The 18,418-nt window shown below is 32.1% G+C and overlaps 1 protein-coding gene across 2 annotated transcripts in view; it reads right to left on the bottom strand.

The window, feature by feature from the left end:
- The window catches only part of LOC145249772 (myosin-IIIb-like), a 223,606-nt gene that overhangs the window by 53,636 nt on the left and 151,552 nt on the right, over positions 1-18,418 (bottom strand). For both annotated transcript variants that reach the window (XR_013863576.1, XM_080111695.1), the window contains exons 20-27: positions 17,580-17,675; positions 14,756-14,847; positions 14,166-14,327; positions 12,062-12,108; positions 10,792-11,006; positions 9,878-9,967; positions 6,487-6,604; positions 1,898-1,945 (exon numbers count right to left, since the gene is read on the bottom strand). Coding sequence is in view for 1 of the 2 variants with exons in the window: in XM_080111695.1 (XP_079967821.1) it covers positions 1,898-1,945; positions 6,487-6,604; positions 9,878-9,967; positions 10,792-11,006; positions 12,062-12,108; positions 14,166-14,327; positions 14,756-14,847; positions 17,580-17,675 (868 nt within the window). In the remaining variant the exon portion in view is untranslated. The remainder of the gene's footprint in view (positions 1-1,897; positions 1,946-6,486; positions 6,605-9,877; positions 9,968-10,791; positions 11,007-12,061; positions 12,109-14,165; positions 14,328-14,755; positions 14,848-17,579; positions 17,676-18,418) is intronic.

The following is an 18,418-nucleotide window of genomic DNA, read 5'->3' as shown; positions in this document are numbered from 1 at the left end:
ATGATTTAGTTTAAATATTTAAAAAAAAACGATATAATTTTGTCAACATCGTCTTATCTCAGTTCATTATCTAAAGATTGTGAGTTCGAATTGTGATGTAAGATGTCTTTTTATTTTTCGATTTTTAAAGGTTTAATATTGAAGCAGGGTTATCTAAGCCATTTATCACGTTCTATGTTGTTTTTTTTCAGCTTTTTAAAGAAGTTTTAACCTTCGTTTTTCTGGGGGAGGGGGGGGGGTCCATCGCATTCGCGTTTTCTTTTTTGTTTTTGTTTTTCCGATTTTTACATTTAACATCGTTCGTTTGCCTTACGTTAGTTTTTTGTGTTTTTTCGATTTTTTAAAGGTTTAACATTTGTTTTATATAAAATATTTAATAATTTACTATTTAATATTTAAAAATATTTACTTCGCTTATTCTTATGTTTTGATTAACACCCCCCTCCCTGCCCGAGCACACACACCTCTAAACACCCAGGCAACGCCGGGTACCCCCCCCCGCTAGTATATATATAAAGGTAAGTATATAAACATACATACAGATGTACGCACACAGACACATATGCATCCCTCTCTCTCTCTCTCTCTCTCTCTCTCTCTCTCTATATATATATATATATATATATATATATATATATATATATATATATATATATATATATATATAAAGTTATAAAATATATATGGTAATTAAGCTACATAGAATATTCCGCGTTTCATCCACACAAGGATTCATTCGTTGATCATTATTAAATCCCGGGCAATGTCGGGTCACCCTACTAGTATACAACTATATATATATATATATATATATATATATATATATATATATATATATATATATATATATATATATAGTGGAGTGTTCTCGAATCTGTAAGTGAACCTTTAAAGGGGCTGTTAGGACATAACCCTCTTCAAACTGGAAATATATCTTATTTTTTAAATCATATGTATAAAATTTTCTAAGTGATTCCGAATCTCATGTGCTGAATATGTATGTCTCACTATCTCTAAGTGATCCACTGAAACAGATGGCTCTTAAAACCTAAAATACATGTCTCCGATATTAATGAAAATTTTCAACATTTCAGGTTCTTCTGGTTTATATTATGTGGCCAACCGCGACGGGAGGGGTATTATAAACAAAAATAAATAATATGGTGTTATGAGCATAGTGAAAATGTAAATAGGAGCAATTCTCATTCAATATTAAGCAACGGAGGGTTCCTTTCTCCTTTGACAACTTGACTAAATCAGTTCATTATTGTATTAATAACTTTGAGGGTGTAATTTTGGAAACTAAAAGTTTTTTTTTTTTAATTTGGCTTTTCTTTCAGTGATTCAGATGGGGTTTTGATTGTTTAGAATGTTGCCATTTTTTTCTACATCATATTAAAGACTATTATGTATAAATACAAAAGAATCATGCACATAACAAATCTGTGATTTTTTTTCATGTGCAAGCAAATTGCCGCTTATCAAGGCCGAAACGCAACTCGAAGATAAGAGTTAATGAGTTTTTTCAGGAGGACAATGAGAAAACGTGAAGATAGGCAACAATAGTTGAGATTGTGCATCTGCAGACATGCCATTGCAGTTTATATAGCAAATAATCCTTAATGAAGATGAATATTAACACCAAATTTGGGAGAAAATACTAATGAGAAAACCTGAGTGAGCAAAAGACAGAACTCAAGTGACTAAATATCACATATGGATTAATGTTTTGTCTCGTTTCAATTTGACTAAAATGTTCTGTTAAGTATATTTTATCTGTGTGCTAAGTTGGTTTTAGTTAAGTTGTACACAACGAAAACAAAGAATCGCATCTTTTGTTTTAAAATAATAAGAAAAGGATTATTTTTAAGATTTGTAATGATAGTGTTATCCTTACCTGTGGACAAGCATTATTTAGAAGGTGTTTCCAGTTGGAAATCTTCACCTTAAAAAATAAAAGTAAAGAAAAATAAATGCAATAGGAAAAATATTTATATAATAAATGAAACTCTAAAAAGCAAATTGAAAACCATGAACAATAGAAAACCGTGAACAATAGAGGTAAGAATTTGGAGTTTGGAACAGGAGTTGGGAGTTGATAGTAGTCAAGTTTTAAAAGTGACCCTTGAGTTAGATTTGTTTCGATTTACTGCTCATCTCTGAGCTGTGAAGCCAGAATTGGGAATTAGGAATCGGTAATTTTTAGAGAGATTAAAGTCAAGATTTGGATTTAGAGTTGGCATCAAGAGACGAAGTTAGATTTTTAAACAAACGCCACAGATAGTTGTCTGCCAACTTTCCATTTCTGAGATAGAGAGACGTCGTGAGTTGAAAGACAGCAACTTTTGCAAGAATCTTGAGTCGTGATTAGAATCAACAGTTGAAACGTTTATACAGTGTTTAGAAACTCCAGTGCTTAACTTGGAGATCATTTTTATGATTGCCTTTTTAATAGCACTCCATTATCAATGTAATTTTCTTGGTAGTCAATTTCTTTTCTACAGTCCATGATTTGTGCTGATTATATATCTTTACTTGCATTTGTTTTGCTGTATTCTTTTATCTAAAATGAAATGGCCATTATTCACCCGATCCCAATCGAGTTTTCTATTTTAACAATCAAGGAAGCCTCACCAATCATAATGCTAAGATCTTTCTTATGTAGAAATAACAATGTGCTGTCACACACATTGTACGTATTAAAAGTTTACAATAAAGAATGTTCATTAGCATTGCTTGTCATTGCACCACTAAACGGTGCCGGGCTTACACACACACACACACACACACATACACGCAGCATGCACGCACACACACACGCAGCACGCACGCACGCACACACACACACATACATATATATATATATATATATATATATATATATATATATATATATATATATATATATGACCAAACAGATAATAAAACATGTTAAAAAACACTTTTAAAAAGAGTTAAAAACATATTTAATCTGAAAAGGAAACACTTGATAAGTGGATAGTCCTTAATCCACGGAGTTTCGAACAAACACTTTCCTTCTCATCAGAGGGTAGGAATTAGCAAAATGCAGGATCGGATTTTGTGTACAAAAGTATTTGATGAAAAAACACGTAAGTCAAAGATCTTACTTGATAACAAAAAAGTGAAGCAGAGGGCATATGGTGAGGAAAAGGGTGATTACACGGGAATGGATAGTCTAGTGAAGGATAAATAATCCAATGACGGTAAAATCAAAAAAAGTCCAAAAAATGTTAATTGAATTTCCATTTGCACAAGTAAAATCCAAGGAAATCCCGTAATTGGAAGACGGTTCAAAATAATCCAACGGCCGAAATCCATGGAATAATTCACAAATATGTACAAGGGAAAAGGGGGAAAAGTGGAAAATTCCAATAATATTAATAAAAGAAAAATAAGATATGCTTTTCACACTGCTGCCGAGACATAAATATAAATAAGAAAGATTAGGGAAGAAGAGGGAAAAAATTAAATGGTGATAGAATTAAATATAAAATAGAAAGACAAATGTCAAAATGACCCAGACAGGAAATGTTAAAAGACGCAAAAAAATATATAAGGCAAAATAATATAGGTCAACTGAAATGTACAGGTTATTACTTAAGATAATGTCAGCAAGAGTTGTTAAAAGACACTAAATGGAAAATAAATAAATAAATTAATAAATAAATAGAAATAATAATAAATAAACAATGAATAAATAATAAAAAATAAAATATAAAATAAAAAATAAAAATTATTTAAGGGGAGCGGATGACCGGTATCTGCAAATTCAGGAAAAAGCAAGAAAGTAAGTAAGTAAATGCATATAGTAAATATGCATACAAGATATGAAAGTGTTGGTAGATTGATATATTAGATAGATAGGAATATTTGAAGACTAAAACAGAAATTGCAGATATAATCCGACCAAGCAAAGAAGAAATAAAGAATTAAAATAAAGGATTACTAAATTTAAAAGGAATTAAGAAAGTATGTAGAAAAAACGATAAAGTTAAAGAAAAATTATATATCTATCTAAAAGGTAAAAGTAATAACTATGTAATTTCAAAATTGCCATAATTAAATTTGAAATTCTATGAATATTCATAACTTCATTGAAATAATTTCTCCGGGTACCCCTAGATTCACCCTCAAGGTTCATAAACCTAATTTCTATGACAACCCCTCCATCAGATTGATCTGCCCATCTAACTCTGACTAGGAGCTGTAAGCAAAAATATCTTAGATAGAATCATCCCTTCTATTAAAGAAAAAGTAAGTTTCCCTCTTTGGCTGAATTCAGATTCCGTAATTAATTGGTTTTTCTCCCTTAAAAATAAACACCTCCTTAACTTCATAACCTTTGGCATCCAAAATTATTATCAATCAATTTCTCCGATCCTTTTAAATAAGGCTCTTATCTTTGCTAAAAGAAATTCTGACTTAACTAATTTAGAAATTAAATTAATTCTCCTAGCGAGAAAATCCCTTATACAATTTAACAATAAGCTTTGGACTAGAAAGGACACCCCTGATAATTTTAACATCTTGATGGGTGTTTCTGACTCTGCAGAAGTTACCGATTTAGTTGGACTCTTCTTACTGAAAGAACTTAAATACCACTTTAAGCATATCCAAGGGGGGCCTTTATAGAGACGATGCCCTTTTTACTACAACAGCCAGGCCAAGAGAGTGCAACAAAACAATTAAAAAATTACATAACTTCTTTAATAACTTTGGCCTTTCTATAATTATCGAACCAAGCAAAAAAACTTCAAATTTTCTAGATGTTACACTTAATCTTAACACCGAAACTCATAGACCCTATCATAAACCTAATTTTACGCTTTTATACGTCCATAAATCTTCTAACCACCCCAACTCAGTTATAAAATCTATAGTACTAACCGTCTCTAGAAGAATTTCTGCTCTTTCTGCTGATAAAAAAACGTTTAATCAAAATGCTACTTTCTTCAATAATGCCTTATGGAACTCAGGACACAAGGAAAAGATTAAATACAACAAGTATGCTTCTCCTGCAGGCTGCCTTAAATCTGTAATCACACACAATACGACTCGTAAGAAACCAGTTCAAATAACAAGATTTGCCACTATCAATAACAATGAGCCAGTCTACATATATAATCCAAACCAAAATACTAATCGCAATACCTATAACCCACCCAGTCGCACCAGGAGAAAGAAATATATTTGGTTTAATCCTCCATTTAGCCTAAATGCCAAAACTAATATACCTAAGGAATTCTTCAACATTGTACAAAACTCTTTCAAATACCCACACAGATATAGTTCAATAAAAATTCAATCAGGATTTCTTATTGAACAATGCCTAATTTAGCACAAACAATCTTTACATCTAATTTCTATTTATTTATTTATTTATTTATTTTCCATTTATTGCCATTTAACAACTATTACTGACATTTTCTTAAGTAATAACCTGTACATTTCAGTTGACCTATATTATTTTGCCTTATATATTTTTTGCGCCTTTTAACATTTCCTGTCTGGGTCATTTTGACATTTGTCTTTCTATTTTATATTTAATTCTATCACCATTTAATTTTTTCCCTCTTCTTCCCTAATCTTTCTTATTTATATTTATGTCTCGGCAGCAGTGTGAAAAGCATATCTTATTTTTCTTTTATTAATATTATTGGAATTTTCCACTTTTCCCCCTTTTCCCTTGTACATATTTGTGAATTATTCCATGGATTTCGTCCTTTGGATTATTTTGGACCATCTTCCAATTACGGGATTTCCTTGGATTTTACTTGTGCAAATGGAAATTCAATTAATCTTTTTGGATTTTTTTGGATTTTACCGTCATTGGATTATTTATCTTTCACCAGACTATCCATTCACGTGTAATCACCTTTTTCTTCACCATATTCCCTCTGTTTCACTTTTTTGTTATCAAGTAAGATCTTTGACTTACGTGTTTTTTCATCAAATACTTTTGTACACAAAATCCGATCCTGCATTTTGCTAATTCCTACCCTCTGATGAGAAGGAAAGTGTTTGTTCGAAACTCCGTGGATTAAGGACTATCCACTTATTAAGTGTTTCCTTTTCAGATTAAATATGTTTTTAACTCTTTTTCAAAATGTTTTTAACACGTTTTATTATCTGTTTGCTCGTATTATAAGCTCTATCTCCTATTTGGTTTTATCAAGCTTTTACATCTGGCTAAGATAACTTTATAAATATTAATTCTTTAATATTTATAATATACTTTAGTTTTACCATTTTGGATCATTTTGGTAAATTTAATTGTAATTTTTATTTCATATATATATATATATATATATATATATATATATATATATATATATATATATATATGCATGAAATATAATCGCGAAGTTATTCTTTATCGAGTTTTCAAATATGTTGTATAAACGAGTCGTTATTTTACTGCAATAAATTTCAAAACAACAGATAAACACGTAATTTTAAGAATACCTTTTTATGGTACTCTATCAAATCAGAGAGAGTACGATGAGGTTTTGGTTCTCCAATTATCACATATTTTCCATTAGAAAGTTGATCAATCATGTAATGTCGGCATCGATTTGTATCTCTGAAAAGAAAATATTTTATTAGAATCCATTCATTTTTTACATTCAAAATGATTTTTGGAAAAAGGTTTGTCTATTATTTTGTTCTTTTTATATTTTCTTGTTTTTAATTTCACAACTGACCATAAAGAAATTTTAAATTATATTTTCCAAATTCTTGAAATATTATTTTAATTTCTCACATTATAACACCATGATAGGTGTCATTCGTTGGCCGGCAGTTGGGTATTGTTTGAAATAACTTCAGTTGTTAACCCAGACGTTGGTGGTGTGATGTTATGATCCCAGTAACAGTCGCTAGTATAAGTCTCCAATTAGTAAGGACTACCCCTTGGGACACAGTGAAATTCTATGTTGTGTGTTCGACTTATCTTTTACTAGTGGGGAGGGGGAACTTTCCCCGTACGTAAAATATGCTTAAATAGAAAACCTATAGGTATGGCTTCTTCACAAGAGCTCTCCGTCTATGGAACAAAATATTACAGCTCTGCTTCCCAGCATGTCGTTTTCAAATCCAATATTAGCAAATTTTTGTTGAGTCGTCTACTTAAATAAGCTACGTAGCCATGTGCCTTGATAAGTGGTGACTAGTTAGTACACAAAAACACTTATATAATAATTCCTGTAATCATAAAAAAGTCGATTTTTTTTTCTTTCTTGTAAATCAAAAAAATTAAACAAGATGTGAAGGGAAATAATTCTGTTCGCCTTATGCATCAAGGGAGATAATCTGTAGATAATAAAAGTGCATTTCAATTTTGTGGAAAATATTAGACGATAGTTCCCTTGTGATATAATACGAATAGTTATTTCCCTTCACATTTTGTTCAATTTCTTTGTTTATCTGCCATATTGAAATCCAGCATTACAAGATTTTTTTTTACATAGGCATCACCACTTATCAAGGCAAAGAGGCCACTCGAGGATAAGGGTTAAAGAGTGTACAGTAGAAATTGGACAAAATAGTAACCGTTAGTAATGGAGATTCTGTAAATTTGTTAACTTATATGGAACGGCTCATCAAAAACTTGTTTACGTTAGACTTGAAGACAACCATATTGTAGTCAGCTGGAAAGCAGAAAAACAGAAGACAATTCCATAGGCGTGCAGTTCTAAGAAAGAAGCTTTGCTCATGGAATCTACGTTTAGGTTTAGGCACAGATAAAGAGTGGGGGAAATTAGTGATAGTGTTTTCTGTTAGACGGGTGTTTCTTGTGAAAGTTTGGCGAGGGGGGACCATAAAATAGAGCTCAGCCGAGCACTTGCCATGAAAATAACGATAAAGCAGAGACATAACTCGCAACATCTCTTCTGTGAGAAAGAGGTTGCAGGGAAGAGAAAAGGGCATCCTCCACAAGGCTACAAAGTCTATTTTGAACTCTATCAAGGCAGGATAAGTCCTTTATAGAAGCTCCTTCTCAGATGTGGCAACAGTACTCCATCCTGGGACGTACCTGACTCTTATATAGATAGAGAATTGCATCAGCAGTGAAATATTTACTGGATCGATAGAAGGATCCCACTATTTTTCCAGCGGCCTTGGCAATGGATTTAATGTATGTTTCCATTTGAGATCAGGAGTAAGGTCAAGCCCAGAAGCTTGCCAAAACTTGAGGCCTCCCCAAGACGAGAGCCATTCATTTCAATTGATGCCAGATGGGAATCAGAGCGTTGGTGATGTAAAGATAAAGGCTTGGTTTTAGATGCATTAAAAGTAACAAGCCCTCTCTTTCCCCATTGTACCACTTGCTCAAGATCTGAGGAGAGGGAATCCGAGAGAACTTGGTCGTTTACGGTCTTAGATATGCTACCATAGATAGTAGTGTCATCAGCATAAATGTCTATGAATGATGTAAGAATGTGATTTAGAAGATCATTAATATAGATCAGGAAGAGAGTTGGGCCCAGGATGGACCTGATGTTATTCGATGTTTAGCATTTATGATTTAGCTTGCTCTCACTAGGTTTTCTTTCCAAATTATATTAAATTGAATGGTTTTATGCAATAAGTTTTTTAAGATAGTACCAAGCAGCATTTTTTAGAATTCCCCAGTGTGGTTTTGACATATAATTTTTATATGAGAGGAGTGACTGCAATCAGAAGAACGAATTTTGGAGAACTTGTCGAGTGTTTTGTAGTGAAGAGAACATGTCAAAGTTCAGAAGTCGTGCTCATAACGCAAATGTCGTAGGAGAACTGTCATTTTTTATAAGTTATTTTGACAAGAAAAGTAAAGTTGATGCGACCATATCGAGAGGCGGACTATTTGAGAGTTAAAATTAAAATCGATATGCTGTGGAGAATTTTTAATTACGAGACAAGAGTCGGATTGTTTACAGGGTGCGTTGACATGTTTTGAAAAATTGTTTCTACAATTAGAGAGCCAGACTTTTTGAAAATTGTCGCCATCGTGTTATGGAGAATTGTAAATAAGGATTCGAAAGTCGGGTTTTTGAAAACTGTCGTCATTGTGTTGTGGAGAATTGTAAATAACGATTCGATAGAAAAGTATCATTGTTGTATTATGGAGAAGATTAAATCACGATTCGAGCCGGACTATTTGAGAAATGACACCGTCAAGTTATAGAGAAGATTAAATTACAATTCGAAAGTCGAATTTTTTTACAAATGCCGTCGTAATTTTATCGAGAAAATAATTACGATTTGAGCTAGACTTTCTTGTGTTTGAAAGTCAACAAGAATATGAAGAGTTAGCAGTGTCTGGCCTTGTAGTGAGGACTAACTGTGTCTGGCGATGTAGTGGGGGCTAGCTGTGTCTGACCGTGTATTGAGAGCTAGTTGTGCCTGACCGTGTATCAGGAATTAGTTGTGTCTGATCGTGTATCAGAGGCTCGTTAAGTTTGGCCATGTATCGGAGGCTAGTTTAGTTTAGCCGTGTATTGGGCCTAGTTTAGTCTGATATATAATTTACATATGAGAGGAGTAGCTTCAATAAGAAGAATAAATTGTGGAGAACCAGTCGAGTGTTTGGCAGTGAAAAGAACATGTCGAAGTTAAGAAGTCGTGCTAATAACGCGGATGTTGTGAGAGTGCTGTCAATTTCTTTCTTTTCTTTTTTTTTTAGACTACAACCAATAATTAATGTTATCCTTTTTTGTGACTATTTTTACCTGTGATTTTTTCCTAAACGCATTTGTGTGTGTGTGTGCGTGCGTGCGTGCGTGCGTGCGTGTGTGCGTGCGCGCGCGTGTGTGTGTATGTGTGTGTGTGTGCGCGCGTGCGTATGGGAGTGTAAATAGATTAATCTTTTTACCTGAAAGATAGTGAGTATCCAAATCGACTCTCACTCACACGAATCAGGTAACAACCGATTTCACATTTGCTTAGTAAACGTTCAGCCTCCCTAAAAACAAAATAAAATATGCTTTAAAATAACTAACACACACAAACTATTAAATGAACAGATGACACTACTAGATATCTTGATTTTGATTGGCTGTCATTTTTTATACGAATCATATAATGATTATGATTGTTATGTATGAAAATATATAACATTTAACTTTTGGTTATTACAGAATTAAGCAATATCATTTACTGTTCAATAGAGAGAGGAGAGAGTAGACTGTGTGGCAAGGTTTGAAATAATGAGAAATGCAATAGTAGTACAGCGAAAATATAAATCTACAGTATAAAAGTTTGAACAGGATACTGCTCGTATTCTGATTTCAACATACAAAGCATACATTTTATATAGGGGTTGAAATGATAGTTTAATCCAGCTTCTCTGCGTCTCATGCTTTAATATTTCAATTACAGTACATTACACCGTTTGCATTTCAGGGCTTTTATGTATAGAACAGGCGATGCTTTGCTTTTAATTTGAGATGGTCGGCTTTGCTCAATACAGGCAATAATGTAAATAAACCTAATAACAAGAGTTACAGGAAATGGTGCATTAAACTAATTGAAAACGTTAGTGTTTTGTTGTTAGAGAATAACACACGCCGTCATCATCTGTTAGAATTTAACAGATGAGCACGTATTGAAACCTAACACACTTGCGGATTTGCAAGGTAGGTAGAAGTCGTTCTCTTTGTTTTACACTTTTTAATTTTAATATTGTATCACATTTTCTTTAGATTGATTAACATTAAGCATTTTGAATAATCTTGCTGTCAACCATCAGCGTATTTAGAAAACCTATCATTCAGTAATTCAACATACCTGCGGCTTATTACGCCATGGAACCAAGGAGCAAACTCTCCTGAAGGAGACTTCACTTCGTTAAGTTGTGTTTCAACAAACCAGTTGATAGTTGCTTTAGGAGATCCAGCCCGTCCGTATCGACTCTTCCTCTCAGATTCAAAAATCCTGCTTTGCGCCTTTTGGGTAAAATCATCTTCCAAAATTTCTCCTTCACTGGATTCCTCATCCACGTCCTATAAGACATATAAAACGATATTTATGAAATGAGGTTTTATATTTCTGAATTTTTTAGATGAGAAATGATCATTTGTATTGTTAGGTTATTCTGCAGGAACCCGTTGCATAGTGGATAAAGTACTTGGTAAAATTCAATTCTAAGTGAAACTCTTCTGAAGGATAAAAGTTCAATCCTCAATGTGAGCGATACTAAAAATTGTGAATTACTTAAGACGTCTACTCAGTCAAGGCTGATAGAACGAGAACATGCTACCCTGTAGATTAAATAAACGGTTCCATTCGAAATTCTGAGTAGATACTCGAAGTCGACAGAAAAATACAAATGATTATATCTTTATCTTTATAAAGTTATATGTATATGTTATGTTTTTGTTTTTTGTTTGTTTTTTTTTTGTTTTTCTTAAATTAGTATATGCAGGATTCACTCCTAAGCTAAATTGAACGACCATTATGAATTTTGGAAAACAGCTGCAATGCATAAGGGTCGGTAATGTGTGATGCATTTCGTTTAGTTTAGTTTTATGCAAAGGGACAAAGAGAGTGTGGAAGCCTTTCACGAAAATGAAGATATTTTTTTGTTTACTTTTATTTTAATGAATTTATAATTAATAAATTTCATCCAAATTTCAGGTTATTTCAAGTATTGTAAAGGGTTATAGGGGGCACAATATATGCACAATATCTTGCTTGGAAATTCAAATCTTTCATATCCGCATCAAATTTGATCAGACACCAATTAAGCAAAATTCCCTGAATTTTAATTTCTTCTTAAGACCCTTTAAGTTTAAGCCTTAAAATTTAGACATTTTCTAGAATCAAAATCATGTAATGGATTTTGATCAAAATTGAAAGAAGGATTATAGACATAAGGTTTAGCAGCATAATATTTTGATTTTAATCTCTGTAAGATGAAATAAAAGTGGTTAAAAATATAGTTAAGTTAGAATAGAACAGAATTTGATCATCAAAATTACCTTTGTTTATTAAAAACAATGAGTTTATTCAAAAAGAATTAAGTTAGAGTAAAACAATATTTGATCATTGAAATTACCTTTGTTTTACCGGGAGAAGTTACCTTGTCCATCTTCTTATTTGTTTCTGAAAACAAAACAATATCTATTAGGATTTCTTGTACATTAATTATGCCTTTGGCAACTGTTTATCCATGGAATTGGCTGGAAATGAAGTAAACGTTATATTACAATATCACCCTTACTCATGAGAGAGCGTTGAGCTTCCGAGTCATACCTTTTCTTTTGGAGTTGCAGGTAAAGTACAGAGTGGTCCGAAAGTTTTGTAACCACTACTAAAAATAGAGTAACAAGTAATAGGGCAATGCAAAACGTATGTCCTGGATTCATTAGAGTAAAACAAAATAAGTTAAGAATGTTATTGAATATTATTCATTTTTTAAGGTGATAGAAGCGTAAGCGACTAAACATTATTACTAAATAGCCTGAAAATAGTCTATATGTCATGTACTGAAGTAATGTTACCTCCCTTGTTGAACATTATCTTTCTTGAATAATAACTCTTCAGCATAAGAAAAACTCTCTAGAATAAAGATCATTAGCAAGTAAGTACACATATATATATATATATATATATATATATATATATATATATATATATAGAGAGAGAGAGAGAGAGAGAGAGAGAGAATAAACAAATTTGCATGTATCTGCGTCACAACATCACTGTAAATTTGTAATCAGCACCTTTTATTCGATGTTTTTTTTTTATGTCAGAAGTTCTTGATCTTTTATAATTTAATTACTTTATTTAAAAGTAAAAATACATAAGCAAATGTTCAGGTATTTTTTATTTAATTGCTATATATATTTTCGATAACTTACTATATATATATATATATATATATATATATATATATATATATATATATACAGCTGAATGTGTGTGTGTGTGTGTGTGTGTGTGTGTGTGTGTGTGTGTGTGTGTGTGTGGTCACGAATAGGCTCCTATATGGTTGACTATTTTAAAAAAACTGATATAATGATAGAAGATGTATCGAGACACAGGAATGGGTATGTTTGATCTGGCAGAACGGTGGTTCATTAAAATTGTGGGGTCTGCATACGCGCCTGGTCCACAAAGTATGGAAGTAAAAAATTTTTAAATTAAAAAAAAACGTTTACAAGTGTTTTTGCTATAGATGTACATAAGAATACTTTGATAAGTATGTTTCAACTTAAATAGGGATGATATAATAAAATTGTGGGGTCTGCGTTCTCGCCTGGCCTCGATGGAATGGAAATAGGCACAAAATTTTAATAAAGACTTTTCATATCTATTTGCGTAATTATACTTTGATAATTATGTTTCAGTTTGAAGAAATATGGTATAATAAAATTATGGGGTGTTCGTTCGCACCTGACCTCCATAGAATGGAAATATGTCACAAAATTTAACAAGTTTTTTATATAGATCCACAGAATATTGTGATAAGTGTTTCAGTGGGAACAGGTATGGTATAATAAATTATGGGGTTTATCTATTTCATTTTTACTTTCATCATATTTTGCTTTGGTTTTGATACCCCCAAATTGCAATAACCCTTATCCCTGAGTGGCTTCCGGGCCTTGATAAGTGGTGATCACTGTGTAAAAAAAAAAAAGATTCGAAGCTATCTGTTTACAACTGTTCCTTTTCATAACGTATTATACTTTTATGAATCAGAGTCCATTTTCTGTAGGCTGTTTTTGAACCCAGTCAACGACGGGTATTTTTGCTAGTATATATATATATATATATATATATATATATATATATATATATAATCGCTTTCTTATTTACTATTCTGTTCGCCTTCTTACAACTCATAGCCTTCTATAAATTACTTATCTATATTTGTACAAACTATTCACAGATGGATACAGCTTCACAAGTTACATCAATACGTTGTCTTTTCTTGACTAACATATAAACAATTACTGCATATATTATTCAATCCGCTTCCTACAAAACTAAATTGTGTGTGTGTGTGTGTGTGTGTGTGTGTGTGTGTGTGTGTGTGTGTGTGTGTGTGTGTGTGTGTGTGTGTGTGTGCGTGTGTGAACAAAGAGTTTATCATTTTAGTACTTGAAGCAAACGTATAACGACTGACCTAGGATAAAATAAGTTCTTTTCTCGCTTACCTTTACTGTATTTATCAAACTTGATGGTGGATTGTTGTTGGTCATAGGAAGATTCTCCAAGAGTAGCCATCAAGGAGATAAGCTTGGTCAATTCTTCCGCATTTTGGGCAGACAGTTCTTTCATGTGCTTATATCTTCTGCGGGCGATAAATCCACGAGCCACTGTTTGAAAAATGGAAAAACAATAGTTTTGCGTTAGCAAATAGTTTCATAACTTACCACGTTGTGTATAATTAAAATATATTTAAAAGAGAACAATAAATATAATTAAAATATATTTAAAACAGAACAATAAATATAATTAAAATATATTTAAAACAGAACAATAAATATAATTAAAATATATTTAAAAGAGGGCAATAAATATTGGGATTTTTGTACAGAGATTGAATAATTAATTACATAGTGTAACGGATTCGGATAGGTGAAGCTCGTCAGCCTTGGAAGGCAGTCCATCGAGCGGAAGGTAAACCCCGATTTCAAGCCTTCCCTGCCTTGAAGGATACCCATTCATGAGAAAAGCGTGGAATCTTTAAAGTGGCCAACAAATAAGCAAAAATAGCTATAATATAGATTCCTTAAAGCCTTACCTCTTTGCACATGTTTTGCTGCTTTATTACAATGAGCAATTCGATCAGCAAGCTGCTCCATTTGGAAATATTTCAGGAATATTCTGGTTTTTCTAAAATTGCCAAAAAAAAACGAAACAAAACATAAGGATTGATATCATGGTAGAATAAAAGACGAGTTCAACTGAAAAATGAACTATCTGTATATTAATACGTGTGTACTTTTGTCTGTATCACCTTACACGCCCATTATTTGTACTATTTGACTTTCAACCAGCATCAAAAGGTATTGTCTGGTCTGTCCTTAGTCAAATATATATCTTTATAGTACGTTAGTTATATATTTAGATCTTAGTTATAATTAGTTGGTTATATATTTAACTTTACTTGCCTTCCCACGAGGACATAGTTACAGTTTTTAAGTTAAAAGCTGTGAGAAAATTCAACTCATCCATCAGATGCATTATAGTCAGGAACACAATTCTGTCGGCATCTCTCACACATGACTGTATCTTTTACGGCAGATCATAAATCTATTCCCCCAATAAAATATATTAATATATTAAAAAATAAAAGTGATGTATACTTTGAAATTTCCACTGGTCTCGCTAATAATAATAATAATAATAATAATAATAATAATAATAATAATAATAATAATAATCTTCTGATAATAATCGATGGTGTTCCCTGAAGTTTGAGTAACAAAAATCTCCCCAGTTTTTCAGCACTATTTTGGTAGCCATTGCACGTAGTTTGCGTTATCATAAAAGCCATTTGCAATTATTTTTTCACTGACAACAATTATTGTACATTTCTGATATTTGGGTAGCAATAAACTTCGCCAATGTCTCAGCACCCTCCACATTCTTCCAGTGGAGGTCTGGTTAGTACTCTCCCTACTCGATCTTTCTATCCTCATTAACCTTTCACGACTATTTCGTGTGGTATTAGTCGAGGCTGATGCTATCACTTTTCTGGGGGAGGGGACAGTTCATATGATTTTTTGCAGTTATAGTTCCCTCGTGTTCACATGGCGTTCCTTCTATGTTTTTTGTTTGTTTGTTTGTTTGTTTTGTGTGTGTTTTATTTGTTGCAACTTCTATGCAGCTTGTTAGTCTCCGTAGTTTATGTGGGTTGGCTTCTGCGCTCAAATATTTGTATTATTATGAACCTACTTACAAATCATGTGAAAAATTCTAATTACACAACTTAAAAGAAATCTACCACTTAATAACTGCGGACTACTTTCCGAGGAACAGAAAAAATGTTGACAAGTAAAAAGAGAGACAGATAATCTACTATACATTAACCAAATGATACTAAAAGAAATAAAAGATGGAAAAAAGAACATAATGATGGCATAGAAAAGCTTGGATAAGTTACATATTAAGATGTGCAAATGATCTGACAAACTTATCAACTTTATGCGGAAAGCAATAGAAGCACAGAGACTAGAACTGGCAATTAGGGAACAATGCTTGATAGAAATAATAAAACAGAGACATTTTCAATTGAAACTCTCTGTGTTCATTACTTTTATAATCGCAATAATGTCATTTAACAATATATTCAAGAAGTGCAATGCCAGATATAAATTTATAAAGACAAAGAAAGAAAGAAAACAACATATGAATATAGATAATCTTAACTATTTGTAAAAAAAAAAAAAAAAAAGAAAAAGAGACTAAAACACAAGCAGAATCTTTATCGATGATATACAAATACAATTTGGAATAGAAAAGGGTGCATTACTAGAGGTAAAGAAAGAAAAACTCGAAAAAGCGGAAAGTGTAGTATTGTCAACATTGAGAAGGCACTTGGTGAATGCAATAACTATAACTATCTGAAAGTTCTGGTAGCGGACGCCACCAAATTAATAAAAAAAAATAATTAGAAAATAATACCTGATACAATCAAGGGAGTTTTTCCATCATCATCATCATCATCATCATCATCATCATCATCATCATCATCATCGGTATAACGTCCATTTTATATGCGGGCTTGTGTCGAATGACTTTTAGAAATTAACTTCCAAACTAACATATTTGTAACGGTTTTTTGTTTATCACTCTTTCTCTCAAACTAACCTTTTAACTTCCTCCTACGTTTTCTTTAACAACTTATCTTACTATCTCAGCTCTTCTGCATCGATTAACTCGAGAAGTCTTATTCATTCTACGTGGCTATACTATCACATGATTCTGTTCTGCACACATTTCCCTAACTGTCAAGATTTAATATTCCTTTAGAAAGGCAACTATACGACATAACTGAATAAATACTTATAATGAATAAATACTTAAACAATATATGTATTAAAATACTCTGAGTCTCGACAAGAAGTTTTCGTGTAACAAAGAACCAGGAAAGTAAAGATCATGCACAATGCACTGCACCCAAAGAATAATACTGATCGCCCTTATGCACAAAAGATGCCAAACGCATTGTGAAGATGAATAATAAGAAAAGTAGTGAAATGGGAAACAAAATGGGAAGTGTAACAGCAACATGTACGATTTATAAGATTACTAGAAAAATGGTGCATGAAAACGCATGGATAAAGGATACTTGAACAGAGAAACGTAATATCTATTGACAGCCCCACAAAACAACGCAAGTAGAACGAAAAACATAAAAACGTAGAATTAGAAAAACAGCAAATGTAGACTTACTGGACAAAGAGACGTAGCAGTAAAACTCACCATATATGAGTGCAGTAAACGGTATCCGTTCTCCATTATAATCATAATAATTTCTAACAGAAAGGCCACCAGACTTAAAAGTAAAGAGCATTCGTCGACTAAGAAAAGAATAGAATTTGTTTTGTTTTTATACAAACCCAATTTGATATCCACTGATGTTATTCTCTTTTAAAATTCGAATACAATTCGCTTTTGTTTCAGTCATTTTCCACTCACAAACCAAAACTTTATATCTGAAAAATAAATGTCATGTGATTAGAAATCAAAGCAATACAAGCGCATTTATGTGAATATCACAAAGATGACTATGTTCATTTATCTTTATAATTTATTAGTAAATACTTATTTTTAACCAATGTATTAATACTGGAAACAAAATGCACCTTTAAAATGTGGAAAGAAGTGATAGAGACCCGTTGTAAAGATGTAAAGAATGGGAATCGCGTATGTGTTTTATGGTAAAGCGTGAAAACAAGAGGTGATATTTACCATGCTTATATCAACTCAACAATGAAATGCGTCACTGAACCAGATTGACGCTGACAGTTTAGAAGATATGCTAATTTCTTTTCAGTGAGAAAAGTTCTGCTAAGCCTATAAAAATGGGCGCACTATTGGTGAAATGCAGTTCAAACGATTAATATCGGCGTACGATGCAACTAAAGTGAATACATATTTTACTGTATTTTGTTGCATATAAATTTCATAAGTGAATACGTTTTCTAACTGTGTTTTATTACACACAATTTTTGAAAAGTTATTTAAAAATAAAATGTTTTTAATAATCTTCATATTCTGTTACATAATAATCGTCATCTTTTGTTACAAATCGATATTAAATAGACAAAACTATGTAAAGTTATTCCAACTGTTAGTATCAGTTATTACAGAATTATTTAAGTTAGTGTTCTAGTCAGTAGACTCAACACTGAACTACGTGAGGAGGTTGAATGGCAATGTACAGTTCAGAATTCCT

The sequence above is a fragment of the Euprymna scolopes genome, chromosome 28, assembly GCF_053919585.1.
Source record: "Euprymna scolopes isolate OS-2025 chromosome 28, ASM5391958v1, whole genome shotgun sequence".
NCBI classification, from domain to species: Eukaryota; Metazoa; Mollusca; class Cephalopoda; order Sepiida; family Sepiolidae; genus Euprymna; species Euprymna scolopes.
The sequence above is the reverse complement of the archived record's forward strand: the minus strand, read 5'-3'. Positions and strand labels throughout refer to the sequence as shown.